General features: G+C 39.0%; 3 protein-coding genes and 1 long non-coding RNA gene across 9 annotated transcripts in view; 3 read left to right on the forward strand and 1 right to left on the reverse strand.

Annotated features, from left to right (window-relative positions):
• Positions 1-6,608, forward strand: part of LOC123320324 — a 376,599-nt gene extending 369,991 nt beyond the window's left edge. For both annotated transcript variants that reach the window (XM_044907628.1, XM_044907629.1), the window contains exon 8: positions 6,388-6,608. The gene's annotated coding sequence lies outside the window, so the exon portion shown is untranslated. The remainder of the gene's footprint in view (positions 1-6,387) is intronic.
• Positions 1,568-15,869, reverse strand: LOC123320335. 5 transcript variants are annotated; one of them, XR_006538734.1, is made up of 9 exons: positions 15,769-15,869; positions 15,421-15,711; positions 10,939-11,043; positions 10,651-10,768; positions 9,902-10,001; positions 9,268-9,440; positions 9,148-9,216; positions 8,832-8,928; positions 1,568-1,686 (listed from the first exon to the last, which is right to left on the reverse strand). It is a non-coding gene; the product is annotated as an uncharacterized LOC123320335 (long non-coding RNA). The 5 variants fall into 5 exon arrangements; XR_006538736.1 differs by lacking the exons at positions 15,421-15,711; positions 15,769-15,869 and adding exons at positions 13,193-13,277; positions 13,451-13,574 and having other exon boundaries at positions 1,570-1,686; XR_006538735.1 differs by lacking the exons at positions 10,939-11,043; positions 15,421-15,711; positions 15,769-15,869 and adding exons at positions 12,403-12,507; positions 13,193-13,277; positions 13,451-13,573 and having other exon boundaries at positions 1,571-1,686.
• Positions 15,870-15,932: 63 nt separating this feature from the next.
• LOC123320225 lies at positions 15,933-18,442 on the forward strand. The gene has a single exon (XM_044907466.1). The coding sequence runs from the start codon at positions 16,036-16,038 to the stop codon at positions 18,151-18,153; it is 2,118 nt and encodes a 705-aa protein (XP_044763401.1). The 5' UTR covers positions 15,933-16,035; the 3' UTR covers positions 18,154-18,442.
• A 996-nt stretch (positions 18,443-19,438) lies between these two features.
• On the forward strand, positions 19,439-23,648 carry LOC123320224 (LEM protein 2). The gene is made up of 12 exons (XM_044907465.1): positions 19,439-19,706; positions 19,773-20,096; positions 20,150-20,300; positions 20,360-20,560; positions 20,615-20,810; positions 20,866-21,047; positions 21,614-21,837; positions 21,907-22,038; positions 22,096-22,414; positions 22,471-22,606; positions 22,755-23,036; positions 23,101-23,648. Exons 2-12 carry the CDS (start codon positions 19,773-19,775, stop codon positions 23,213-23,215), a joined length of 2,262 nt encoding a protein of 753 aa, XP_044763400.1. The 5' UTR covers positions 19,439-19,706; the 3' UTR covers positions 23,216-23,648.
• The last annotated feature ends 31 nt before the right edge of the window (positions 23,649-23,679 follow it).

Here is a 23,679-nt window from a genome sequence, read left to right on the forward strand (position 1 = left end):
CTTTTAATGAAATCTAGAGAATTCGTAAATTTCATCTCAAAATATTGGAATAATGCCCTATTTGAGAAAATTTTCAGATTTTTCTAAGATTTCGGACAAATGTAGAATTTAATGAGTGGTCTGATAATGAATAAGAAAACTTGGTGTTACATTGAAAAAAGGTCGTGTCATTTCTGGCGAAACCGGAGGTCGAGCGAATCTGTTCGTTTTTTCCGAGAATTCATCTCTCCCAACAAAGCTTAACAACTTAATTGAAGCTTAACAACTTAATTTCAAGTGTTTATCACGATTTTTCTTTGAAATTCACGAAACGGTCTTGGTGAATCACTCTGTATATACAGATCTGTCTGTCCCGTCTATGGCCGGGGCGACGGACAAGGAGGGAAACACGCATTTGGGTGCTTTCCGTCCCTGTCTGTCCCGTCTATGGCCGGGGCGACGGACAAGGAAGGAAACCACACACTTGTGTGCTTTCCGTCCCTGTCTGTCCCGTCTATGGCCGGGGCGACAGACAAGGAGGGAAACACGCATTTGGGTGCTTTCCATCCCTGTCTGTCCCGTCTATGGTCGAGGCGACGGACAAGGAGGGAAACACACATTTGGGTGCTTTCCGTCCCTGTCTGTCCCGTCTATGGCCGGGGCGACGGACAAGGAGGGAAACACGCATTTGGGTGCTTTCCGTCCCTGTCTGTCCCGTCTATGGCCGGGGCGACGGACAAGGAGGGAAACACGCATTTGGGTGCTTTCCATCCCTGTCTGTCCCGTCTATGGTCGGGGCGACGGACAAGGAGGGAAACACACATTTGAGTGCTTTCCGTCCCTGTCTGTCCCGTCTATGGTCGGGGCGACGGACAAGGAGGGAAACACGCATTTGGGTGCTTTCCATCCCTGTCTGTCCCGTCTATGGTCGGGGCGACGGACAAGGAGGGAAACACACATTTGAGTGCTTTCCGTCCCTGTCTGTCCCGTCTATGGCCGGGGCGACGGACAAGGAGGGAAACACGCATTTGAGTGCTTTCCGTCCCTGTCTGTCCCGTCTATGGCCGGGGCGACGGACAAGGAGGGAAACCACACACTTGTGTGCTTTCCGTCCCTGTTCGTCCCGTCTATGGTCGGGAAGACGGACAAGGAAGGAAACACGCATTTGGGTGCTTTCCGTCCCTGTCTGTCCCGTCTTTGGCCGGGGCGACGGACAAGGAGGGAAACACGCATTTGGGTGCTTTCCGTCCCTGTCTGTCCCGTCTATGGCCGGGGCGACGGACAAGGAGGGAAACACGCATTTGAGTGCTTTCCGTCCCTGTCTGTCCCGTCTATGGTCGGGGCGACGGACAAGGAGGGAAACACGCATTTGTGTGCTTTCCGCCCCTGTCTGTCCCGCCTATGGCCGGGGCGACGGACAAGGAGGGAAACACGCATTTGTGTGCTTTCCGTCCCTGTCTGTCCCGTCTATGGCCGGGGCGACGGACAAGGAGGGTTCCTCGACCTGGTCCAGATCCAGATCTGGACAGGAGCATAGGAGGATGATTATTGATAGAACTTATGTTTCAGGTGAACAGGAAAATAAAACAGAGAACGACAGTGGACACTTTATTGAGGCATAATTATTACATTATGAGAGATTATACTGGACGACTATACTGGACGACTCTTCGGTGACCTGCACGGACGTCTGGACCCTCTATGCACCTGAAAAGTAAGAGTTCTTTTTAGTACTTTGTTGTCATCTACCCTGTTCAGATCTGGATCCGGACCGGGGAGAGGTGGGACCCACGTGTGAGGAGACCCCCACGTGTGGGACCCACGTCTACCCTGTTCAGATCTGGATCCGGACCGGGGAGAGGTGAGACCCACGTCTGCCCTGTTCAGATCTGGATCCGGACCGGGGAGAGGTGGGACCCACGTCTGCCCTGTTCAGATCTGGATCCGGACCGGGGAGAGGTGGGACCCACGTCTGCCCTGTTCAGATCTGGATCCGGACCGGGGAGAGGTGGGACCCACGTCTGCCCTGTTCAGATCTGGATCCGGACCGGGGAGAAGTGAGACCCCACGTCTGCCCAGTTCAGATCTGGATCCGGACCGGGGAGAGGTGGGACCCACGTGTGAGGAGACCCCCACGTGTGGGACCCACGTCTGCCCTGTTCAGATCTGGATCCGGACCGGGGAGAGGTGGGACCCACGTCTACCCTGTTCAGATCTGGATCCGGACCGGGGAGAGGTGGGACCCACGTGTGAGGAGACCCCCACGTGTGGGACCCACGTCTGCCCTGTTCAGATCTGGATCCGGACCGGGGAGAGGTGAGACCCCACGTCTGCCCAGTTCAGATCTGGATCCGGACCGGGGAGAGGTGAGACCCCACGTCTGCCCAGTTCAGATCTGGATCCGGACCGGGGAGAGGTGGGACCCACGTCTGCCCTGTTCAGATCTGGATCCGGACCGGGGAGAGGTGGGACCCACCTTTGCTCGGTTCAGATCTGGATCCGGACCGGGGAGAGGTGGGACCCACGTGTGAGGAGACCCCCACGTGTGGGACCCACGTCTGCCCTGTTCAGATCTGGATCCGGACCGGGGAGAGGTGAGACCCCACGTCTGCCCAGTTCAGATCTGGATCCGGACCGGGGAGAGGTGAGACCCCACGTCTGCCCAGTTCAGATCTGGATCCGGACCGGGGAGAGGTGGGACCCACGTCTGCCCTGTTCAGATCTGGATCCGGACCGGGGAGAGGTGGGACCCACGTCTGCCCTGTTCAGATCTGGATCCGGACCGGGGAGAGGTGGGACCCACGTCTGCCCTGTTCAGATCTGGATCCGGACCGGGGAGAGGTGGGACCCACGTCTGCCCTGTTCAGATCTGGATCCGGACCGGGGAGAGGTAGGACCCACGTCTGCCCTGTTCAGATCTGGATCCGGACCGGGGAGAGGTGGGACCCACGTCTGCCCTGTTCAGATCTGGATCCGGACCGGGGAGAGGTGGGACCCACGTCTGCCCTGTTCAGATCTGGATCCGGACCGGGGAGAGGTGAGACCCACGTCTACCCTGTTCAGATCTGGATCCGGACCGGGGAGAGGTGGGACTCACGTCTGCCCAGTTCAGATCTAGAGGTCTGGACAGACGGGTCGCCCCGGCCATAGACGGGACAGACAGGGATGGAAAGCACACAAATGCGTGTTTCCCTCCTTGTCCGTCGCCCCGGCCATAGACGGGACAGACAGGGACGGAAAGCACACAAATGCGTGGTTTCCCTCCTTGTCCGTCGCCCCGGCCATAGACGGGACAGACAGGGACGGAAAGCACACAAATGCGTGTTTCCCTCCTTGTCCGTCGCCCCGACCATAGACGGGACAGACAGGGACGGAAAGCACACAAATGCGTGGTTTCCCTCCTTGTCCGTCGCCCCGACCATAGACGGGACAGACAGGGACGGAAAGCACACAAATGCGTGTTTCCCTCCTTGTCCGTCGCCCCGACCATAGACGGGACAGACAGGGACGGAAAGCACACAAATGCGTGGTTTCCCTCCTTGTCCGTCGCCCCGGCCATAGACGGGACAGACAGGGACGGAAAGCACACAAATGCGTGGTTTCCCTCCTTGTCCGTCGCCCCGGCCATAGACGGGACAGACAGGGACGGAAAGCACACAAATGCGTGTTTCCCTCCTTGTCCGTCGCCCCGACCATAGACGGGACAGACAGGGACGGAAAGCACACAAATGCGTGTTTCCCTCCTTGTCCGTCGCCCCGACCATAGACGGGACAGACAGGGACGGAAAGCACACAAATGCGTGGTTTCCCTCCTTGTCCGTCGCCCCGGCCATAGACGGGACAGACAGGGACGGAAAGCACACAAATGCGTGTTTCCCTCCTTGTCCGTCGCCCCGACCATAGACGGGACAGACAGGGACGGAAAGCACACAAATGCGTGGTTTCCCTCCTTGTCCGTCGCCCCGGCCATAGACGGGACAGACAGGGACGGAAAGCACCCAAGTGCGTGGTTTCCCTCCTTGTCCGTCGCCCCGGCCATAGACGGGACAGACAGGGACGGAAAGCACACAAATGCGTGGTTTCCCTCCTTGTCCGTCGCCCCGGCCATAGACGGGACAGACAGGGACGGAAAGCACCCAAGTGCGTGGTTTCCCTCCTTGACCGCCGCCTCGACAAAGAATTTAATGAGCAACGAAGACCGTTTCGTGAATTTCAAAGAAAAATCGTGATAAACACTTGAAATTCCCTAGTTAAGCTTTGTTGGGAGAGATGAATTCTTGGAAAAAAACTTCAGATTCGTCCGACCTCCGGTTTTGCCAGAAATGACACGACCTTTTTTCAATGTAACACCAAGTTTTCTTATTCATTATCAGACCACTCATTGAATTCTACATTTGTCCGAAATTTTAGAAAAATCTAAAAATTTTCTCAAATAGGGCATTATTATTCCAATATTTTGAGATGAAATTTACGAATTCTCTAGATTTCATTAGAAGACATACCGAAGCTTCTCAATGTTTCAAGTCATGAAGTCAATTGAATTTCTAATAAACGGAGAAGAAGCAGTGGTATGTCTTTTTCTAATACAATCAGAAATTTTTATGTAATAATCTCAAAGTAATTAAAATTACAGCAATTAAATAATAAGGATTAAGAAAACTGGGTGTTACATTGTCGCCTTGGACGTGAATGGGTCTAATCCACAATTTTACGTTTTCTGAGTTAGAAAAGTGAATAGAATCTAGCGGCTTGGACCGTTCAACTACCGTTTTCTACAGGACTGATTTGAAATATTCAATAGTATTAAAATTGACTTGAATTCTATAGTTTTAGTCGTGAGCTAGGCGTTAATGATTTTCTAGAGCGAAAAAAGTTCAAATGTGTTTCACTCGATATTTATATCAGATTATAGTGGATTAGACCCATTCACGTCCAAGGCGAAGAGTCATTAAACAAACGAAAGTAGATATCATTTCCGATGAAATTGGAAGTCGAACGAATGTGAAGTTTTTTTCCGCGAATTCAATTCTCTCCCAAAAAAGCTCAACTTTAAAATTTCAAGTGTTTATCTCGAGTGTTTCTTTGAAATATTCTAACCAACAGTCTTCGTGTATAAAATACATGGTGTTTCCTAAACATAAAAAATAAACTCTGGGTATACTTCGAGTGATTTGGACGTAGATAGAGGAAAGAAAAGATATCGGCATTGCGCAGCTACGAAGGAGAAATGTTTTTGTTTACATTTACAGATCCAAAGTCATCTTTTTAAGCATATTTACCACAAATTACACGACAACGAAATTCCCGATACACAATCAACAATTGATACACGAATCACTATCACACCAAACCATAGACTTAATATTAAGTCTATGCACTAAACACAAATTCACAAACACGATAATGAACACTCGAATATTGGGGTAAATACAAACAAAGATGGAGTAGACGCACAGTAAATATAAACATAAACATTGAGATGTTGGACACACTTTTTCTTGTTGGTTACGTTATCTTCCCTTTCCTCTATCTACGGATTTGGAGTAGGAAAAGTCCTGTAGGCGTATGTCCGGAAAAACTTTGTTTCTAAGATACAGGGCGTTACATATTTTCCAAATATTCGTCGATATTTCAACAATTGAAATGAAATTCATTATTCGACTGCTCTAGTCGAGTTTTTTTTTATAATAAACATCTTTGAGAAAAAAACGCAAGAGTCCTTTTATATTCTAAATTGAATATGAATTTCAAGAATGAATTTTACTTTGGAAAAAATCACTGGCGTACATACCATCATTTTCTTTTGAAAATATGAAATTCAATGCCCGTACACACTAAAGTTACTAAAGATGAGATATTCAATGTAAAATGAGCACCTTTATGAGGTGTCTCTTCTCACGATATAATCGAGCAATTTATTATTTATTTGTGAAAATTTAACGCCCTGTATTTTGGAAACAAAACCCGATCCCAAATCACTCCGAGAATAATACCCTGAATTTATGCCCCATGTTAAGGAAACACCCTGTATATTGAGTGGTTAGCCATAGACTAGTGATCAATGCAGCTCCATCTAGGCCTTTCAAAGCAGTTGGCCCTTTCGGCCTGATTTTTCGATATCGATAACTTTGGAATGAGCGGTTCGTTTTTGATGAAATTCGAGAATTATTGAAAATTGGGAATTCCTTCGTATTCGGAATTATCAAATCCTAAGCAGAATGAAGGATGAGTAGCATCTTTGGAAATTCATGATTCAGTTGAAGAAGTAAGAAGTTGATATTGATCAGAAAATATTGTTATTTTGCACTTTGAATTTTTATTATGTGAATTGAATTATGTCATTCTGCCTAAGATTGATAATGACCAAAGAATTCACAGTTCAATAATATATTCAAATATATTTTTCAGGAGGCGTGCTGGTGTGTGTTGATGAATCAGGATTAAAAAAAAATGATTGAAAAGAGTGCTTTTGATATCCGGAATCCCAGCAGCTGGTATTGAAATAATTGAAAACAGGACCTTAATCTCAAAAATTAAAATGAAATATGATTTGTTATGTTTGTTACTCTGATTATAGATATAAATTTATTGTAATACAATGTAAATAGAGTTCAAATAAAGTTATTATTATTTAAAAAGAGTGTGATTTCCAACTGATCCAGAAAATAGAGATCTTGATATTTGAAAGATAAATCCCAATATTCTGTGTAGGTACTGTTCTGATAATCTCGGAATTGCAAGTGCCCACAAAATTTCATCAAAATCGCAACACTCATTCTCAAGCTATAGACACCAAAAATTTAGGCCGAAATCCACAAATCACCCACTATATATGACTCGTACTTACGCCCCGATGACCTGCATTTACCATTTGGCTATGGCCAACCGCTCGTGAAACACCCGGTATAACAGAGTGTCTCCGGATTAACGGGTATAAGTTCGGAAGTAGGTTCAGTATCTGAAAATAAAACGAAAAGTGCCTATGAAGTCATGCCCGGAAACGCTCCGTTGCTTCAAAAATCGCGACTTGATTACGACTTTGATTTTAGTCAATTCCTGAACAGGGGTAAACAACTGAAGTTTTGCAGGGGTATTCTTCAAATAGAGATGCACCACGAACTCGTGTTCTCACTCATCATCCATAGCCAGAGAGGAGTGAAATCGACAACCCTTTTTTATTTTCCACCATAACTTTTCATTCAGTTAGTTATTAAAAAATCTACATTGAAATGCAAACTTTTTTGCCTTTCAGCTGAGTATAAATAACCTTCGGTCTGTTTTTGAACATTACATCGGTATATTCCTCAATTGAAAACAAAAACACAACAAAGTAAATCGTTAATGCTATTTGGGTGGTCTAACCAACATTCGAAATTAGGAAAGGTCGAGCCTAAGCAACAAGAGAAAATCATGAAGGTTTTTTTAATGTTTAAAAAAAGAGCGTAGGACTAATTAATTTTTTTACGTAGATACTATCATTTCTAGGATGAAAACTCAGTTATCAATAAAGATTTAAAATGAAATAATCTTTTCAATGATGATGTTCAGTCTGTGAAAAGTTATGGTGGAAAATAAAAAGGGGTTGTCGATTTCACCCCTCTTTAGCTAAGGAGGATGAGTCAGAAAATGAGTTCTGGGAGCACCTCTACTCAAAAAATATCCACGCAAAATTTCATTTCATAATCTTGATCCTACTTTGAAAAAAATTTATAAATCCATAATCAAGACTTCATTTTTGAAGCAATGAAAGCGTTTCCGAACATACCACCACAGAATCCTTTTGTCTTATTTTGAGGTTATGAACCTATATCCAAATTTATTTCCATTAATCCTGGGACACCCAGTATAAAGCAACATATGTGAAATACTCAAGAAGTTAAATCGCTCATTTGCTACAACGTCATGGTGTTTTCCATGATTAAAATTAGGTATTTCTTCAAAAATGTTTCACATGAAAATCTATAAAATTTTAAAAGATTTACACTATCTACTTAATACTTGGAATATTGTACAGGGTGGGCAAAATTCGTTGCCTACTGAGGGCATCTCGAGAACTATGAAAGCTAAAAGAAATCAGAGGACACATTTCCCAGCTCTTTTTCATAGAAATAAAGAATTGTGAAAACTGTAACCTCCTACAATTCAAAAATAAAAAATTCAATAAGAGTTTGCATTTAAAAAAACAAAAGTTCGTGTAATTATTCGAAAAGAAAAAATATTTTTAGCTCGTCATTGGATTCTAGGTGAAAAAGGACCTGTAGAAGGTTCAAGTTTCAAATCTGTAAAAATTTCATTTTTTGCTGATAACTGAAAAACGAAGAATCGTAGGAGGCTACGGTTGTCCCATTCTTTGTTTCTCTGAAAAAGAGCTAGAAAACGTATCATCTATTTTACTACCTCCTCTAGTTTCCGAGATTTCCTCACTGGACATCGAACTTTGGACACTCTGTACAATATTTCATGACGTTGCTGTAGCTCAATGAGCGAATTATGTTATGCAGTCAAAATGTCTATTTCGAGAAAAAAAGAATTTTTTTAATGGGTATCATAAACTAAAACTGAATTTTTTATTTTATGTCAAAAATATCAACATGTTGACTGCTTCAAAATGCAATATCAGTCCCCTGAGACTGGTAGACAATCCTTAGCCATTAAATATTTAAGAGTGAAAATAAAAATTATATTTTATTCAAATATCTGTCGTTATACTAAAAAGGGACTTTTGAGAGTTTTGTTACGTATTAGTCTCTGGTGACTGATATCACTCTTGAGTATATCAATAAGTGAAAAAGCCGCAAGTGAGATAAATTTGGAGAAATTACCGAGCCATCTATCAATTTGATGAAACTTACAGTTTGTATTCCTTTCAGGTTCTTCCTACAAGATCTTTGGGATGTTCCTCATCGCAAGAACGACATCATTGACCAATTAGTCATCATGAGTAGGAATCTGCAAAGAAAAAAAAGTTAATATTTTTCATTCTTGTTAGTAAATACATTACATAATTGGTTTTATAGTTCTAATAAATGATGAAGTCACATGAGGGTAATTTTTCCTGTTATTAAATCTATAAGAAAGTAGGTGAAGAAAAAGAAATTCAGTCAAGTACTAAAAGACAGATCAGTATTCACTAGAATGATAATTTTTAAGAGAAAATAATCAACTCACATCTGAATATTGAATCTTTCGCCTTCTAGAATTGTCCACTAGATAGCAGTGCTTCAAAGTAGACCAGCCCTAAGAGAAGAAATGTTAATACGAGTCAATATTGCAAAACAATTTCCTTACCGATTAATGTTTTCAATATTTAGAATAAATTTTTCTCTATGCCGTTGCTAAGGTTCATGTATACTCCAACTCCAGTCCTTTTCTCTTTACTTCAGGATTGGCTGCTTGAAATGTTCAGATTTCCATCTCCATAACTCTGGCTGCTCCATTCTTTTCCCGTTCTTACCTAAAACCTGAAAAAGACGTCCATACAGTAAAATACGATCATGCAATGAATACAATCACTTGAAAATATTCATAACCTTGAAATATTCCAAGTTGTATAAATTCATATATCACGATACAAAGAAAATATGTATTTACATACTCGATATATTACTGTAAATCTTTGATGATATGGGAACGGCTAGTAATCTTCTAAGAATTTGAAAAAATATCTTCAATATATCGAAAATTGTCTACCCTTTTCAAAGTGAGATAAAAATTAAAGGATTTATTCTAATCGGTAGGTAAGTATACCATTCTATAATTTCTTTATGCTCCGTTTTAAGATTATTTTCAAAATCGGTGAGGGACAGTTAGCTGCGTATCAACCCAAATTTAAATAAAAGCTATAAGATAATGTGTAAAACATGAAATAAAAAATTGTATAACAACATACTGATAGAATATAGTTGATCGTATTGGAACTTACCTAGTAAAAAAATCTTGTCGTCTCGATATCCGTTACCATTGGAGGAGCTGAAAATTTTCTTCCAGATAATTTTGTCCAAGTGGAATTACTTCTTTTCTCTCTGAAAGTAATAATAAATGAATAAATCCGAATTGATATCAGAATAAGAAGAATTGCGATTGGGATATTTTGCAATAATCAACTTTGAAACTTCCAAGATGTAATTTTTATTGAAATAATAAGGTTAAAGTGAAAATATATCGATTTGAACTCACAATCTGTTGGAAATTCATTCGAAATCGTCGAAAATCGTAGGAAAGCATCGGAAAATTCTAGAAATTGCAAATGTCCGACCAAAGCTAACTATTTTGTGGCAACTGTTTTTGAATCTCGTATCGAAACACGGCGGGGGCGCAGGCGCATTAGCGTTCTTCGAGAAAGGTAACTAAGATCGAAATTTTAACGATTATAACCACAGACTACAACAGGTGGGTAGTCTGTGATTATAACCAGAGAAAAGAGATACTATAATCAAAGAGTATCATACTCTGAGATATAACCAGAGAGTAAAATACTCCTGTTAAAGAAGGAAAGAGAAATTCGAACATTTCAAATATTCGCCAATATTCATGCTTTTTTTTCATCAATCATTTAACATTGTATAAGTATTTTGAGAAATATTCCTGATAAATGAACTGAAAGTAACATGAATCAGCATTTATTCGAAATATTCATTTCATAAGAATTCGGCCATGCAATTTTCAACTCACCGTTTCATCTTCGTAATCGTCACAAATTACCACTTTCATGTTATTCATCTGAAATGTCCATCGATTGAGTAGTTCCTTCCTCTCTGATCGTCATCATCTTGATTTTCTTCTAAGTCCCCTGAAATTAAAACAGTTCAATAAGTTTTAGAAATCCTCATCCCCGTTTTCCTTGCAAGCCACCCTGGAGATGAAAAACATTATATGATTGAAATTCTCATTTTCGTATTAGAAAAGAGGCACTTTTTTGTCGGTTTCAATAAAATTGAATTCTATTCATAGATGACCTACCTGAACAAATTTTCAGCGGAAAGTCTTGCTTTGCCTGGAATTTATTGTTTTCTATCATATGTAGGCGTAGTTGATTTTGTTCAAGTGGAATTACTTCTTTTCTCTCTGAAAGAAACAACTAATGAGCAAAACTTAATCGAAATCAGAACTAGGAGAATTGTCCTTGGGATATTTAGCAATAATCAACTGTGAAACTTCCAAGATATAATTTTTGCTGAAATAATAAGGTTAAAGTGAAAATATATTGATTTGAACTCACATTATGTTGGAAATTCATTCGAAATCGTCGAAAATCATAGGAAAGCATCGGAAAATTCTAGAAATTGCAAATGTCCGACCAAAGCTAACTATTTTATGGCAACTGTTTTTGAATCTCGTATGAAATCACGGCGGGCGCGCAGGCGCGTTAGCGTTCTTCGAGAAAGGTAACTAAGATCGAAATTTTAACGATTATAACCACAGACTACAAGAGGTGGGTAGTCTGTGATTATAACCAGAGAGAAGATATACCATAATCAAAGAGTATCATACTCTGCGATATAACCAGAGAGTTAAATACTCCTGTTAAAGAAGGAAAGAGAAATTATTATACATCTATGTCAACATTATGTATAACCACAGAAGCAGAGACAACCTGTTCCTGCACAGAAGAGATAAAATAGCCAAAGAGTATTACATTCTATGATATAATCAGAGAGTAAACAGTTCTGCTGAAAAAGGAAAGAGAAATTCGAATATTTCAAATATTCGCCAATATTCATGCTTGAACTGTTTTAATTTCAGGGGACTTAGAAGAAAATCAAGATGATGACGATCAGAGAGGAAGGAACTACTCAATCGATGGACATCTCAGATGAATACAATAAAAGTGGTGGTTTGTAACAATTACGAAGATGAAGTGGTGAGTTGGAAATTGCATGGTCACTTTGAATTTTTATGAAATGAATATTTCGTATAAATGCCGATTCATGATATTTTCAGTTGATTTATCAGGAATATTATTTCAAATGATTGATTGAAGAAAAAGCATGAATATTGGCGAATATTTGAAATATTCGATCTTCAATCAATCATTTGAAATAATATTACTGATAAATCAACTGAAAATATCATGAATCGGCATTTATTCAAAATATTCATTTCATAAAAATGACCATGCAATTTCCAACTCACCGCTTCATCTTCGTAATTGTTACAAACCACCACTTTCATGTTATTCAACTGAAATGTCCATTGATTGAGTATTTCTTTCCTCTCTGATAGTCATCATCTTGATTTTCTTCTAAGTCCCCTGAAATTAAAACAGTTCAATAAGTTTTAGAAATCATCATCCCTGTTTTCAATGCAAGCTATCTTGCAAATGAAAAACAATTTATGATTGAAAACCTCCTTATTTTCATTTTAGAAAAGAGACATTTTTTTGTCGATTTCGATGAGATTGAATTCTATTCACAGATGACCTACCTGAAATAATTTTCAGCGGAAAGTCTTGCTTTGACTGGAATTCATTGTTTTCCATCAGAAGTTGCTGTAGTTGATTCTGTTCTAAAGGAATTTCTTCTTTTCTCTCTGAAAGAAACAACTAATGAGCAAAACTTAATCTAAATCAGAACTAGGAGAATTGTCCTTGGGATATTTAGCAATAATCAACTGTGAGACTTCCAAGATATAATTTTTGCTGAAATAATAAGGTTAAAGTGAAAATATATTGATTTGAACTCACATTCTGTAGGAAATTCATTCGAAATCGTCGAAAATCGTAGGAAAGCATCGGAAAATTCTAGAAATTGCAAATGTCTGCCCAAAGCTAACTATTTTATGGCAACTGTTTTTGAATATCGTATCGAAATACGGCCGGCGCGCAAGCGCGTTAGCGTTCTTCGAGAAAGGTAACTAAGATCATCAAGTATAACCATAGAACCAAAGATTATAGAGTTAGGTTAGGCTAACTCTATAATCTTTGCATAGAACCAGAGACAACCTGTCTCTGCACAGAAGAGATAAAATGACCAAAGAGTATTATACTCCATGATATAACCAGAGAGTGAAAACTACTGCTGAAAAATGAAAGAGAAATTCGAACATTTCGAATATTCGCCAATATTCATGCTTTTTCTTCAATCAATCATTTAACATTGTATAAGTATCAAAAAAAAATATAACCGATAAATCAACTGAAAATAACATGAATCGGCATTTATTCGAAATATTCATTTCAGAAAAATTCAAAGTGACCATGAAATTTTCAACTCACCGCTATCATGTGGCTGAATTGTCCATTGCTTGAGTTCCTTCCCTTCTGATCGTCATCATCTTGATTTTTTTTTCTTCCCGGTCTCCTGAAATTAAAACAGATCAATGAGTTTTAGAAATCCTCATCAATATTTTTGTTGCAAGCCACACTGGAAATGCAAAAAAATATATGATTGAAAACCTCCTTATTTTCGTTTTAGAAAAGAGGCACTTTTTTGTCGATTTCGATAAGCTTGAATTCTATTCATAGATGACCTACCTGAAAAAATTTTCAGCGGAAAGTCTTGCTTTGCCGATAATCTGGAATTTATTGTTTTCCATCTTGAGTTGCTGTAGTTGATTTTGTTCCAGTGGAATTACTTATTTTCTCTCTGAAAAAAACAACTTATTAATAAAACCAAATCGAATTCAGAACTAGGAGAATTGCCCTTAGGATATTTAGCAATAATCAACTTTGAAACTTCCAATATGTAATTTTTGTTGAAATAATGATGTTAAAATGAAAATATATTGATTTGAACTCACATTCTGTTGGAAATTCATTCGAAATCGTCGAAAATCGTAGGAAAGCAGCGGAAAATTCTAGAAATTGCAAATGTCTGCCCAAAGCTAACTATTTTATGGCAACTGTTTTTGAATCTCGTATCGAAACACGGCCGGCGCGCAAGCGCGTTAGCGTTCTTCGAGAAAGGTAACTAAGATCAACATTATGTATAACCACAGAAGCAGAGACAACCCACCTCTGCACAGAAGAGATAAAATGACCAAAGAGTATTATATTATGTGATATAACCAGAGAGTGAATACTAATGCTGAAAAAAGATAGAGAAATTTGAAAATTTCAAATATTCGCCAATATTCATGCTTTTTCTTTCATCAATCATCTAACATCGTATGAGTATTCAAATAAATATTACTGATAAATCATCTGAAAATAACATGAATAGGTATTTATTCGAAATTTTCATTTCGTAAAAATTCAAAGTGACCATGCAATTTTCAACTCACCGCTATCATGTGGCTGAAATGTTCATTGATTGAGTATTTCCTACTTTTCTGATCTTCATCATCTTGATTTTCTTTCTTTCGAGTCCTCTGCAAAAAAAAACAGTTCAATGAGTTTTAAAAATCCTTATCCCTGGTTTCCTTGCAAGCCACCCTGCAAATGAAAAACAATATGTGATTGAAAACCTCCTCATTTTCGTTTTGAGGAAAGAGGCACTTTTTTGTAGGTTGCAATAAGACTGAATTCTATTCTACCTGAAATAATTTTCAGTGGAAAGTCTTGCTTTGCCGATAACTTGGAATTTGTTGTTTTCCATCAGAAGTTGCTGTAGTTGATTTTGTTCCAGTGAAATTACTTCTTTTCTCTCTGAAAGAAACAACCAATTAATAAAACCAAATCGAAATTAGCATGAAGAAAATTATGATTGGGATATTTTGCAATAACCAACTCTGAAACTTTCAAGGTGTAATTTTTGCAGAAATAATAAGGTTAAAGTGAAAATATATTGATTTGAACTCACAATCTGGTGGAAATTCATTCGAAATCATCGAAAATCGTAGGAAAGCATAGGAAAATTCTAGAAATTGCAAATGTCCGACCAAAGCTAACTATTTTATGGCAACTGTTTTTGAATCTCGTATCGAAACACGGCGGACGCGCAGGCGCGTTAGCGTTCTTCGCGAAAGGTAACTAAGATCAACATCATAATGGAATAAAAATATTCAAAGCTCAGGAGATCCAAAAATCTTATATATTTCAACATTATATCAAACTCTTTGATAAAACCAAAGAGTAAATACTCCTGTTGAAAAAGGAAAGAGGGAGAAATTCGAAAATTTCAAATATTAGTTAATGATCCATGCTTTTCCTACAATCATTTACCATTGTATAAGTATTTGAAAAAATATTACTGAAAAATCAGCTAAAAGTAACAAAAATCTCATTAGTTTGAATGTAGATTGAATTTTATTCATAAATGACTTTTCCAAAAAGTTGAAAATTTGTCAAGACCGAACGGTTGCACTGATGTACTATTACTATTGCTGAATAAATAAAGAATAAAGAATTTTTATGAGAGTTGCTCTTTTAGAATATCCATCACATTAACCTCTATCATATAGTATTGCCGTTTTAGAGGAGCAGTGTTTCTAAAGTGGACTCATTTCTATATCAACATTTCATGCTTCCAATTATTTAAGGATATACATTATAGCACTACATACACATGCAATTTCCACAAATCTCTTGTGATTTCATCCCCTGACTCTTCTTCCTTCTCATTCTCAAACTTCTTCGAGCAATAGCATGTCTCACTTGTCCCAAAAATAGTCATATTCAAAGTGGTAACACTTCTCGCTGTATTCAATCTCATCAACAGCTGCACCTGTAGTAATATAGATCAGTAATAATGAAAGGTTCATTTTTCTCACAATTCTGTTCATGAAACTAAACAGCAGATAGAGAATATGCAATTAAAATAATTTCCATCCAGCTTTACGACACATGCATTTTATCTGGAAAAAAAAACGTTGAAATGTAGATGCAAAAAGGCTTGGCTTCTTGTTCAGTACTCATTTCAGTAATTTCTATTCTGCAAATTCAAAAATAAACAAGTTGGCTAAATGAATTTTGAAAACGAAGCTAACTCTACTTGACAAGCACAGAAAACACTGTGCTGACAACCATAGATAAACTGGTCAACATCAACATTCTCTGTAATCTGTGCTTATAAAGTCTATGGTCTTATGTCAAAAATCGAAAACAAATCTCGAAAATATGAGATGTAGATTTTTAGCTAACGAAATGAAATCTTAGGACGTTTTCCATCCAACTCAGACATGTCTAAGGAGACTACAATTGTTTTCATTTATGATACAAAAAAGCTACAAAATGAGGAGGATGATCCAGCCTCAGCAATTTTATATTTTCACCCTACCTGGGTGTCAGATCATCAGAAGACTGTATTATGCGGGCAGCTGATAGGAATAATACATTGTATTCGCAAAGTTTTCAACATTCCTCAAATAATATCCTTAGAGAGCGGAAAATTTTATGTCAACAATGTAGAAGGCAGATATTTATTGGCTGTTGGAACAGATAGAAATGTACCCGATTGGGTTTTATTGCACAGGAACAATCTTTTTAATTCTCTCATTTCGTTTTACCATAAGGACATCGAGGAAATAGCTTCAATATATGGAAACTCTGATGCTTTATCAGCTAAGATGTACCACATGTGTGAAACTTACTTGAAAATGATATCTGTTGGAGGGAACATATTTTCAATAATACCTTCGATCAATCTTCCAAAAGGCGCTTCAAATGTGTTTATAGAAACTTTGAATATATTGCAATATTGCCAAACTTATGACTCGGTACTGGGTGGTTTGATTTTACACCATAATAAAGTTGTAGCGACCCAACTATCACCGTTTTTGACTAAAATGTTAGTGTTAACTGATCCCTATAGAATTAAGAGCCCAGCAGAAACTGTTACTACAAATTTCCATTTACCTATAGGAGTACAAATGCTGGAAGTTTACATCTCTAGATCAGAATACAATGAGTTGAACAGAAAGTCTTCCCAACTTAGAAAAGTTTTCGAGAATTATAAGGATATTGTTAAGAAAGTTGCAAGTGGAAGCCTCAACTGTCCAGATGACGTAGTGCCAAATTTGAAACGAGACTGTTCATTGCTTTTCACTACTGTCCCAGAAGAAGACAATGAAATTTCGCCCAATAAAAATGTGGAAGCCACAATTATACGTCTGAAAAAACCGTCTAGACCCAAATTTTTGAATCTAACCAACAAAATTTCTGATATCAAGGAAGTTACTCAAAGTGGCACAAAAACTCCTTACACTCCATTTACTGGGAACCCTGGAAGTGTGATATCGACTCCAATGACTGACCTCAAGAAAGTTTTACATATTAACACTTACTCTATATGTACTGACCCAGAGCCTCCAGAACAAACTGAGCTGGATAAAGAAAATGAAGAAAACTTGAATAATGAAAATCGAGAAAGATCACATAGTTTAGTTTCTTTGGATAACGGTACTCAGGATATTACGCAGTTTGAGAAGGGTGTTTCAGATTCAACCGACCACACCAATGAAACTGAAACAGAAAAAAGTTTGAATGACGAAAAAAAAACGCAAAACATTCCCGAATTGGATAAACCAGAAAAGATAACTAAGAAAAGAAGTCTCACATTACCTTTGAAATCTCTAAGTGTAGACTCCGGCACCATGCAAGATAAGTCGGATGTAACGATGTCTGCTTTACTCACTCCGCTGATGCAAAAATTGAGCTCTCTAGCCTTCGATAAGAAAAGTAGCGGTATTTGCAGCTACACTCCCACTCCTTTAGACTTTAAAGATGTTGTACCGCTTTTCAAAAAGAGGAACATCGAGGAATGTAAATTGAAGGATGACCAATTCGAAACAGCTCCAGTCAAATGTATTCTATTCATTTGTGGTCAACAAGACACAGTGTTTGGAACATTGCTTGAATATGATGCCGTCGACAAGGAAAATTTAGTTTTTTCATTATGGGAACTCTGCACCGCTAAGCTTGGAGAGATAGAAAAGCAACTGCATCAAAATATGGAACCTTATTCTGGTAACACCATTCCCGAACAAGAACCTTATAGTTTCCTATGCTTGGATAGTCAATGGGACACCTTGAAACACGGGGGTCCTTGGGAAACAGGGGAAATGAATTCCTTATCTAAATTACACAGGGACTTCCAGAACAACAGCAGTATCACTGAAATCTTGTGTAAGGGAAATGACAGTATTTTATATGGGGTACATACAGGAGACACAGAAATTTTTTATCACCAGTCGGAAAGTGCCAACGGGGGCCTCCCAACCCCATCAGATTCGATGGGGCATGTGCCAATGAGAGCTAAGCGCAGCCTAGAGAGAGACCATGCCATAGTATTGTTGTAGGTTTAGAGTAAGTCTTCAGAATGTGTCCGAGTTTTAAAATTTTATGTCAATTTAGTTTGTGAATTAGTATTTTTAGGAAAGTTAATTTTTTGACAATATTTATATACTTTAAAGATGATCAAAGGTTACTTTTTAAAGTGTGTACGCCAAAGAGAAATTCAATTGTCCACTAATATGTGGAATATCTCATCCTGTAGATGTATGTATAGACTGTGATTTGAACATTCCTTTTTAATAGTTTTATATGTATTATCTCCGTTATTTATCAAATATAGTTTTCACATAGTAACTGATTCAATTTTCTATAAGGAACAAATAAAACAAATTTCAGATCCTCACATTTTCAATAACAATGTATACAGCCCTCACACTAAATGTAAAAATAAAATTTGCACCAAAATTATCGATCAATAACAAGTTTTTAAAAGAACCACTTCTCTTATTGACTTATTAATTTTTTTATAAATCTGTCTTCAATTCTTTGATCTTGTCTTTATTCATCTGATGATTAATAGCCCTGTACAGCTGAAAACACTGAGATACTGCTATAAAAACATTTACACTGAACAGATTGTAATTTTTTGGTATGATAACTAAGGAATATCTTGACCAAATCAATCCAGTAGCAGCTAATGCACATGTTTGAGGGACACTAAGAGTTTCTGCGGGTCGCTGAAGGTCACTTATTCCAGCAATAACAAGGCCCCATTTGAAAGCTGGTGCCCAAAAGAATATTGTTTTGGGACCAGCTGGATGTTTCCAAATAGGCTGAAGTTTCGAAGGAATCAAGTTATCCAAGAAAGACATTCTGAAGGGTATTCAAGACAATAGATTGCGAAAATAGTACTACTTTCTATTAGATCACAGATAATACAGTAAAATATTGGATTAGATAATGAGGTAATCACGTTCTCAAAATTTCATTTTAAATTCATTTCCTATCAAGGTCAAAATTTAACCTTTAGAGCACCGAAATAAATAGGGTCAAGCACAGAATCAAAGATTACATAGAGTAATCTGTGCAAAGAATGTAGAATAATTCCTCTATGGACATAATCATAGACAACCTGAAAACCAACGACCACAGAACACGACTAGGTATCATGAAGAAAAACTTAGTGTACACGTTTTTCTTAGATAGCATTTTGATTTATATTTTGAATTTATATTATCTATACGAATGTGAGAATCGTAACGCAAATTCAGTTGGAATCCTTAATTCTCTTGAAAACTAACGCACAATACTGAACGCGGCCATTATGAATTTCTCTGGTAACGGATAAAAAACACATGGAAATGAGCGCCATCTTGAAAATCCGAACTTAAAAGTCAACGTAATTTCTATTTATGGAAAAGCGTATGTAGAATTTATCAGATTAATTTCATGCTTAGTTTTCAGTTCGGCTACCATAAAGAAAATTCTGAAAATAATAGCAGAAGAATCTGTATTTTACATAAGGACCAACCATTGCCGCTACATGTACATGGTATTTAAATGTGTTGTTGATTAATTATATATCTTCTGAACTGAGAAAAAGAAAAAACAAAACAAAGTGAGTCATTATGATGATATCTCAATGAATAATGTGAAACTTATTATTGTTACCCCTTATCTTCAGATGGTGGACGTAGATAAATTCAGTGATGCAGAGCTAAGGACCAAATTGATGGAATTTGGATTCCCGGCGCTTCCCATCACTGGAACAACTCGTAAAGTTATGGTGAAAAAGTTGAAACTGCTCATGGAAAATAAGAATTCAAAGAATGTCGACAATAGACGATCACTGGGAAAGTACTCGAGTGAGGATGACAGTGATAACGAAGTCAAAGCCGTTAGAAACAGAAGAAGAGTTACGATGGCTGCTCCACCTATGCAACCGCCTGCCAATCCCCCTACTCTTAAGAAAACAACAAGAATCGTTGAAACCACCATAGAGGAAGATGTATGTTGAGTGAAATCAATCCAAGACTTGTGAAAATCAATTTCGAGTTTCAGATTCCCAAAGCTCCATTGGCGAATGTTACTTCTACAAGAACATCTAGGATTATCAAGAATGTCCAGAACGAATATGATACTGGTTCAGATTCAGAATCTGAGATCATAAGAAGCAGTCAGATATCTTCATCAGCTGCTGAGAAAAGCAGTGGTATGTGAATCTTATCAAGAAAATTATCCTAGGTGTTGATTGATCTTTGTGAATTTCAGGGAAACAGTTCCAATTCACCTCTTCTTTCAATAGTGCTGGTAGTTCCTTGAGGGAATCTCCGAAAAAATCTTTGGACACCTCTTATAGTAGGGCATTTTCGTCCACAGAAAAACCAGTTGCTTTCTCTTCACCAGTTTCTTTAGAATCTTCTTCGGATAGGCTCAATCAAATAAGATCTAGGATTTCTGTAGGCACAACAGGTTAGTTAGATCTACCATTTTCAATAGCAAATCGAAAAAATGGAATATTTTCAGGGCTTGATAGATCCACTTATTCATCTCCGACAGTAGAAAATAACTGGGCCCCTACCGAGAAAGAAGAAACACCTTTCTTGTCCAACTTTACGAAAAGGTTATCTCAGTTGTCTGCCTCAAAATATAGAAACGAAGTTATTAAGGAGCAAGAAACTAACGGAGCGACTTCTTATCTGAGAAATCCCCAATATACCAGGTACGTCCATGTTTTCGAAGAGATTCATCATGTTGACCCTTTGATCGTGTTTTAGTTCAAGATCAACGCTGAGACCGAGGGAGTTCCACGATTACGGAAGGTCCAATCACAATGAGGGAAATTTCCTGAAAGACAACCTGGTGCCTTTTACCGTGCTGCTCGTAGCCGTATTGTTCTTTCTTTTCGTGGGTTTCATCTATCTCGGTATGCGATCGGAGACCAGCCTCGAAACAACCGGTAAGGTCCCATTGGCGCAAGAAAATCCCTACGAGGTTTGAGCCCCATTTATTCTGATGTGTATTTTTTGAAAAGTTTGGAATATCGGAAATTTTTGAAAAATAAGTGCCTGGAATATTTTTGTTTCCTTCATTGATAGTTGTGCCATTCTCACCCAGATTGTTGTAAAATTTTTTAATTTCAAGTCATGGTTATGGTTGAATTCTTTCTAAATTTGTTCAGATTTTTATATACTCGTTTTAACAATCTTCCTATTGATTTTTATCTATTCTAATATGAAAAGTATTGTTCTCGAACGAAATTGCTCAGCGGATTTAGGTTAAGTAATGTTTTCATGTTATCACAGGTTTGAAAAATCCACGAATCTATGTATTTTATTCTTTAATAATGATAAACAATAAATATTTTGCACTATCGAAACACAGTTCTTTTCTTTCAACACTCAATCTCTCAGCCTTTCACCCTCGAGATACGATTTTGGTCGGTTAGCCAAAATATTTATTGATTATTCAAGCGGTAGTAGCCCTCTCGTTTAGTGTACTGATGGTCAAGGGGACCTATTTTAGGTGTGAAAGCTCCCATATGCGATTTCAACAAAAAACCGAACGACGTCAGAGGCGTGAATTGCGTGCTGGAGGGAGACGTCGAGAAGGCCATAAATTTACTGAAACCACTCAAGGCCGAGTTGAAGGAGAGGGCTGTGACGAAGTATTGCGACAATTCCGAGATCAAGGATCGTATGGTGGAGCAGGACGTCGTCGATTTCGTCAAGAATAAGTTTAAATTTCAGGTAAGTAAAGAAACCATGGAGATAGATCGTTAAAAGTTGATGACTAAAATAAACCGATGGTTTTTTCAGGACGAGTCGAGGATATTGACCGATCTGAGAAATTTACAAGTCCTGGCATTAAAAAACCCCTCTTGGGGCATCACTATAACTCAAGCCGGTCTGAAGGATGAAATAAATGAGAAAAACATTGTAAAAACTTTGGTGAGTACCGAATAACAAACGTTTAATCGATTAATCCTGATCTTTTCGAAATCGTAGGACAAATTGGGCTTCGATAGGGTCTCCCATCCCATCTCTCTGACCGTCCTCCATCCGGACATACCGTGGTCGTGCAGCATGGCCAAAACGTTTTATACCTTCATCAGGACCGTACTCATCCTATCGGGTATCATGGGGGCCTTGTACGCCTCGAATCTGGGCTACAAGAGGTACAACCTGTACCAGAAGAGACGCAGGAACGAGATCATAGGGTTGGTCGAGAAGATCCTGGAGGTGCTGCAGAGTTCCGAGGGTGAGGACAATTACTACGTCATCAACCACGTCAGGGACATGATCATCCCGGTGACCGAAAGAAAAGGTTTGTCCTGTGAAATTTAGGTTGGTTGTGGTTTAATCTATTGGATTTCGTGTTAGCCAAGGACAATATATGGAAGAAGGCGGTGGAGTTCATCAACGAGAACGAATCCAGGGTGAGGACGGAGATCCAGGTGGTGCAGGGTGAGGAATACTTGGTGTGGAGATGGGTGGGCAGCAGCAACCTCAGTATCAAGTGAGTTATTGATTTTTATTTGCATCGAACACTAGAAATATCGAAGAACCTCTAAAAAAAAAAGCAACTGGGACTCCCACTCCGGTTAGCATCAGGCATAACCTCAAAATTGTGTAATTTTCATCATCATCCATAAAACCTTTTTCAGCGCTTCGAAAACGAACAAATCCTGGCAGGGTCAGGCGTTCGAGACCCAGACGGGGGCGGTGAACAGCCTGCTGTGCTCCCCCACGCCTTGCCTTAAGATTAGGGGCATGGTCGAGGAGGGCGACCGGAACACGACCGTCATAAGACAGGCGGTGCTCGGGAAATGCGCCTCCAAGTGCAGGATCCTGCACTGCGCCGTCGACACCAAGATGAAGTGCGTCTACATGAAGTGCGTGGACACTCAGGACGCGGCCGTGGCCTACCAGAATCTACACGGCTGGTGGTGAGACTCCCATCTTCCCCCCGGGGTCGAAAGGTTGGGATTAATCCTCTGATCGTGGTTTCAGGTACGCCGGACAACTGGTGACGGTGAAATACGTGAGGCTGGAGAGGTACATGCAGAGATTTCCGGATTCGCCCACCACCGGGCCCCCATACCTTAACGACAAGTGGACCAGTTAAAAGTACTTCTGAAAATGTCGGAGTATCTTTTTTTTATTTGAGTTTCGCAAGTTTGAAGACTATGGGTTGGTTTATATCGTACCAGAACTAATACTGAAGACGCTGATTACTTTTTTTTTTTTTGTACTCATGTATTTATTGACCTTAAGTTATTGTTTACGGTTTAACTTTGACTGAACGAATCGTAGACCCCCAGTTCTTTATTATTGACCAATTAGGATAATGAGGATATTGTTTCATTGAATTTATTAAGAGTATGATAGACTAATTTTGTTGTATGAAATGAACAAGTTGTTACGTTTCTCGATTATCTAAATTGATGTTAGGATTCTCTCTTTAGCAGCTATTCCCTTGTTTGTGGGCAACGATCGGATAGGAATTTTAACAATTGTTGTATTTTATTACGGACTTTCAATAAATTGTATTTGTGATACGGAAATTTTTCATTTATCAAGCCAAATTTT

The sequence above is a fragment of the Coccinella septempunctata genome, chromosome 9 (assembly GCF_907165205.1).
Source record: "Coccinella septempunctata chromosome 9, icCocSept1.1, whole genome shotgun sequence".
Lineage (NCBI taxonomy): Eukaryota > Metazoa > Arthropoda > Insecta > Coleoptera > Coccinellidae > Coccinella > Coccinella septempunctata.

Bases quoted from the DNA above. Each gene is read 5' to 3' on its own strand.
- LOC123320225 (XM_044907466.1), top strand. From the start codon at position 16,036: ATGTCTAAGGAGACTACAATTGTTTTCATTTATGATACAAAAAAGCTA.
- LOC123320224 (XM_044907465.1), top strand. From the start codon at position 19,773: ATGGTGGACGTAGATAAATTCAGTGATGCAGAGCTAAGGACCAAATTG. The intron at 21,048-21,613 runs GTAAGGTCCCAT...GACCTATTTTAG, and splicing joins GACCAGCCTCGAAACAACCG to GTGTGAAAGCTCCCATATGC. The intron at 21,838-21,906 runs GTAAGTAAAGAA...TGGTTTTTTCAG, and splicing joins AGAATAAGTTTAAATTTCAG to GACGAGTCGAGGATATTGAC.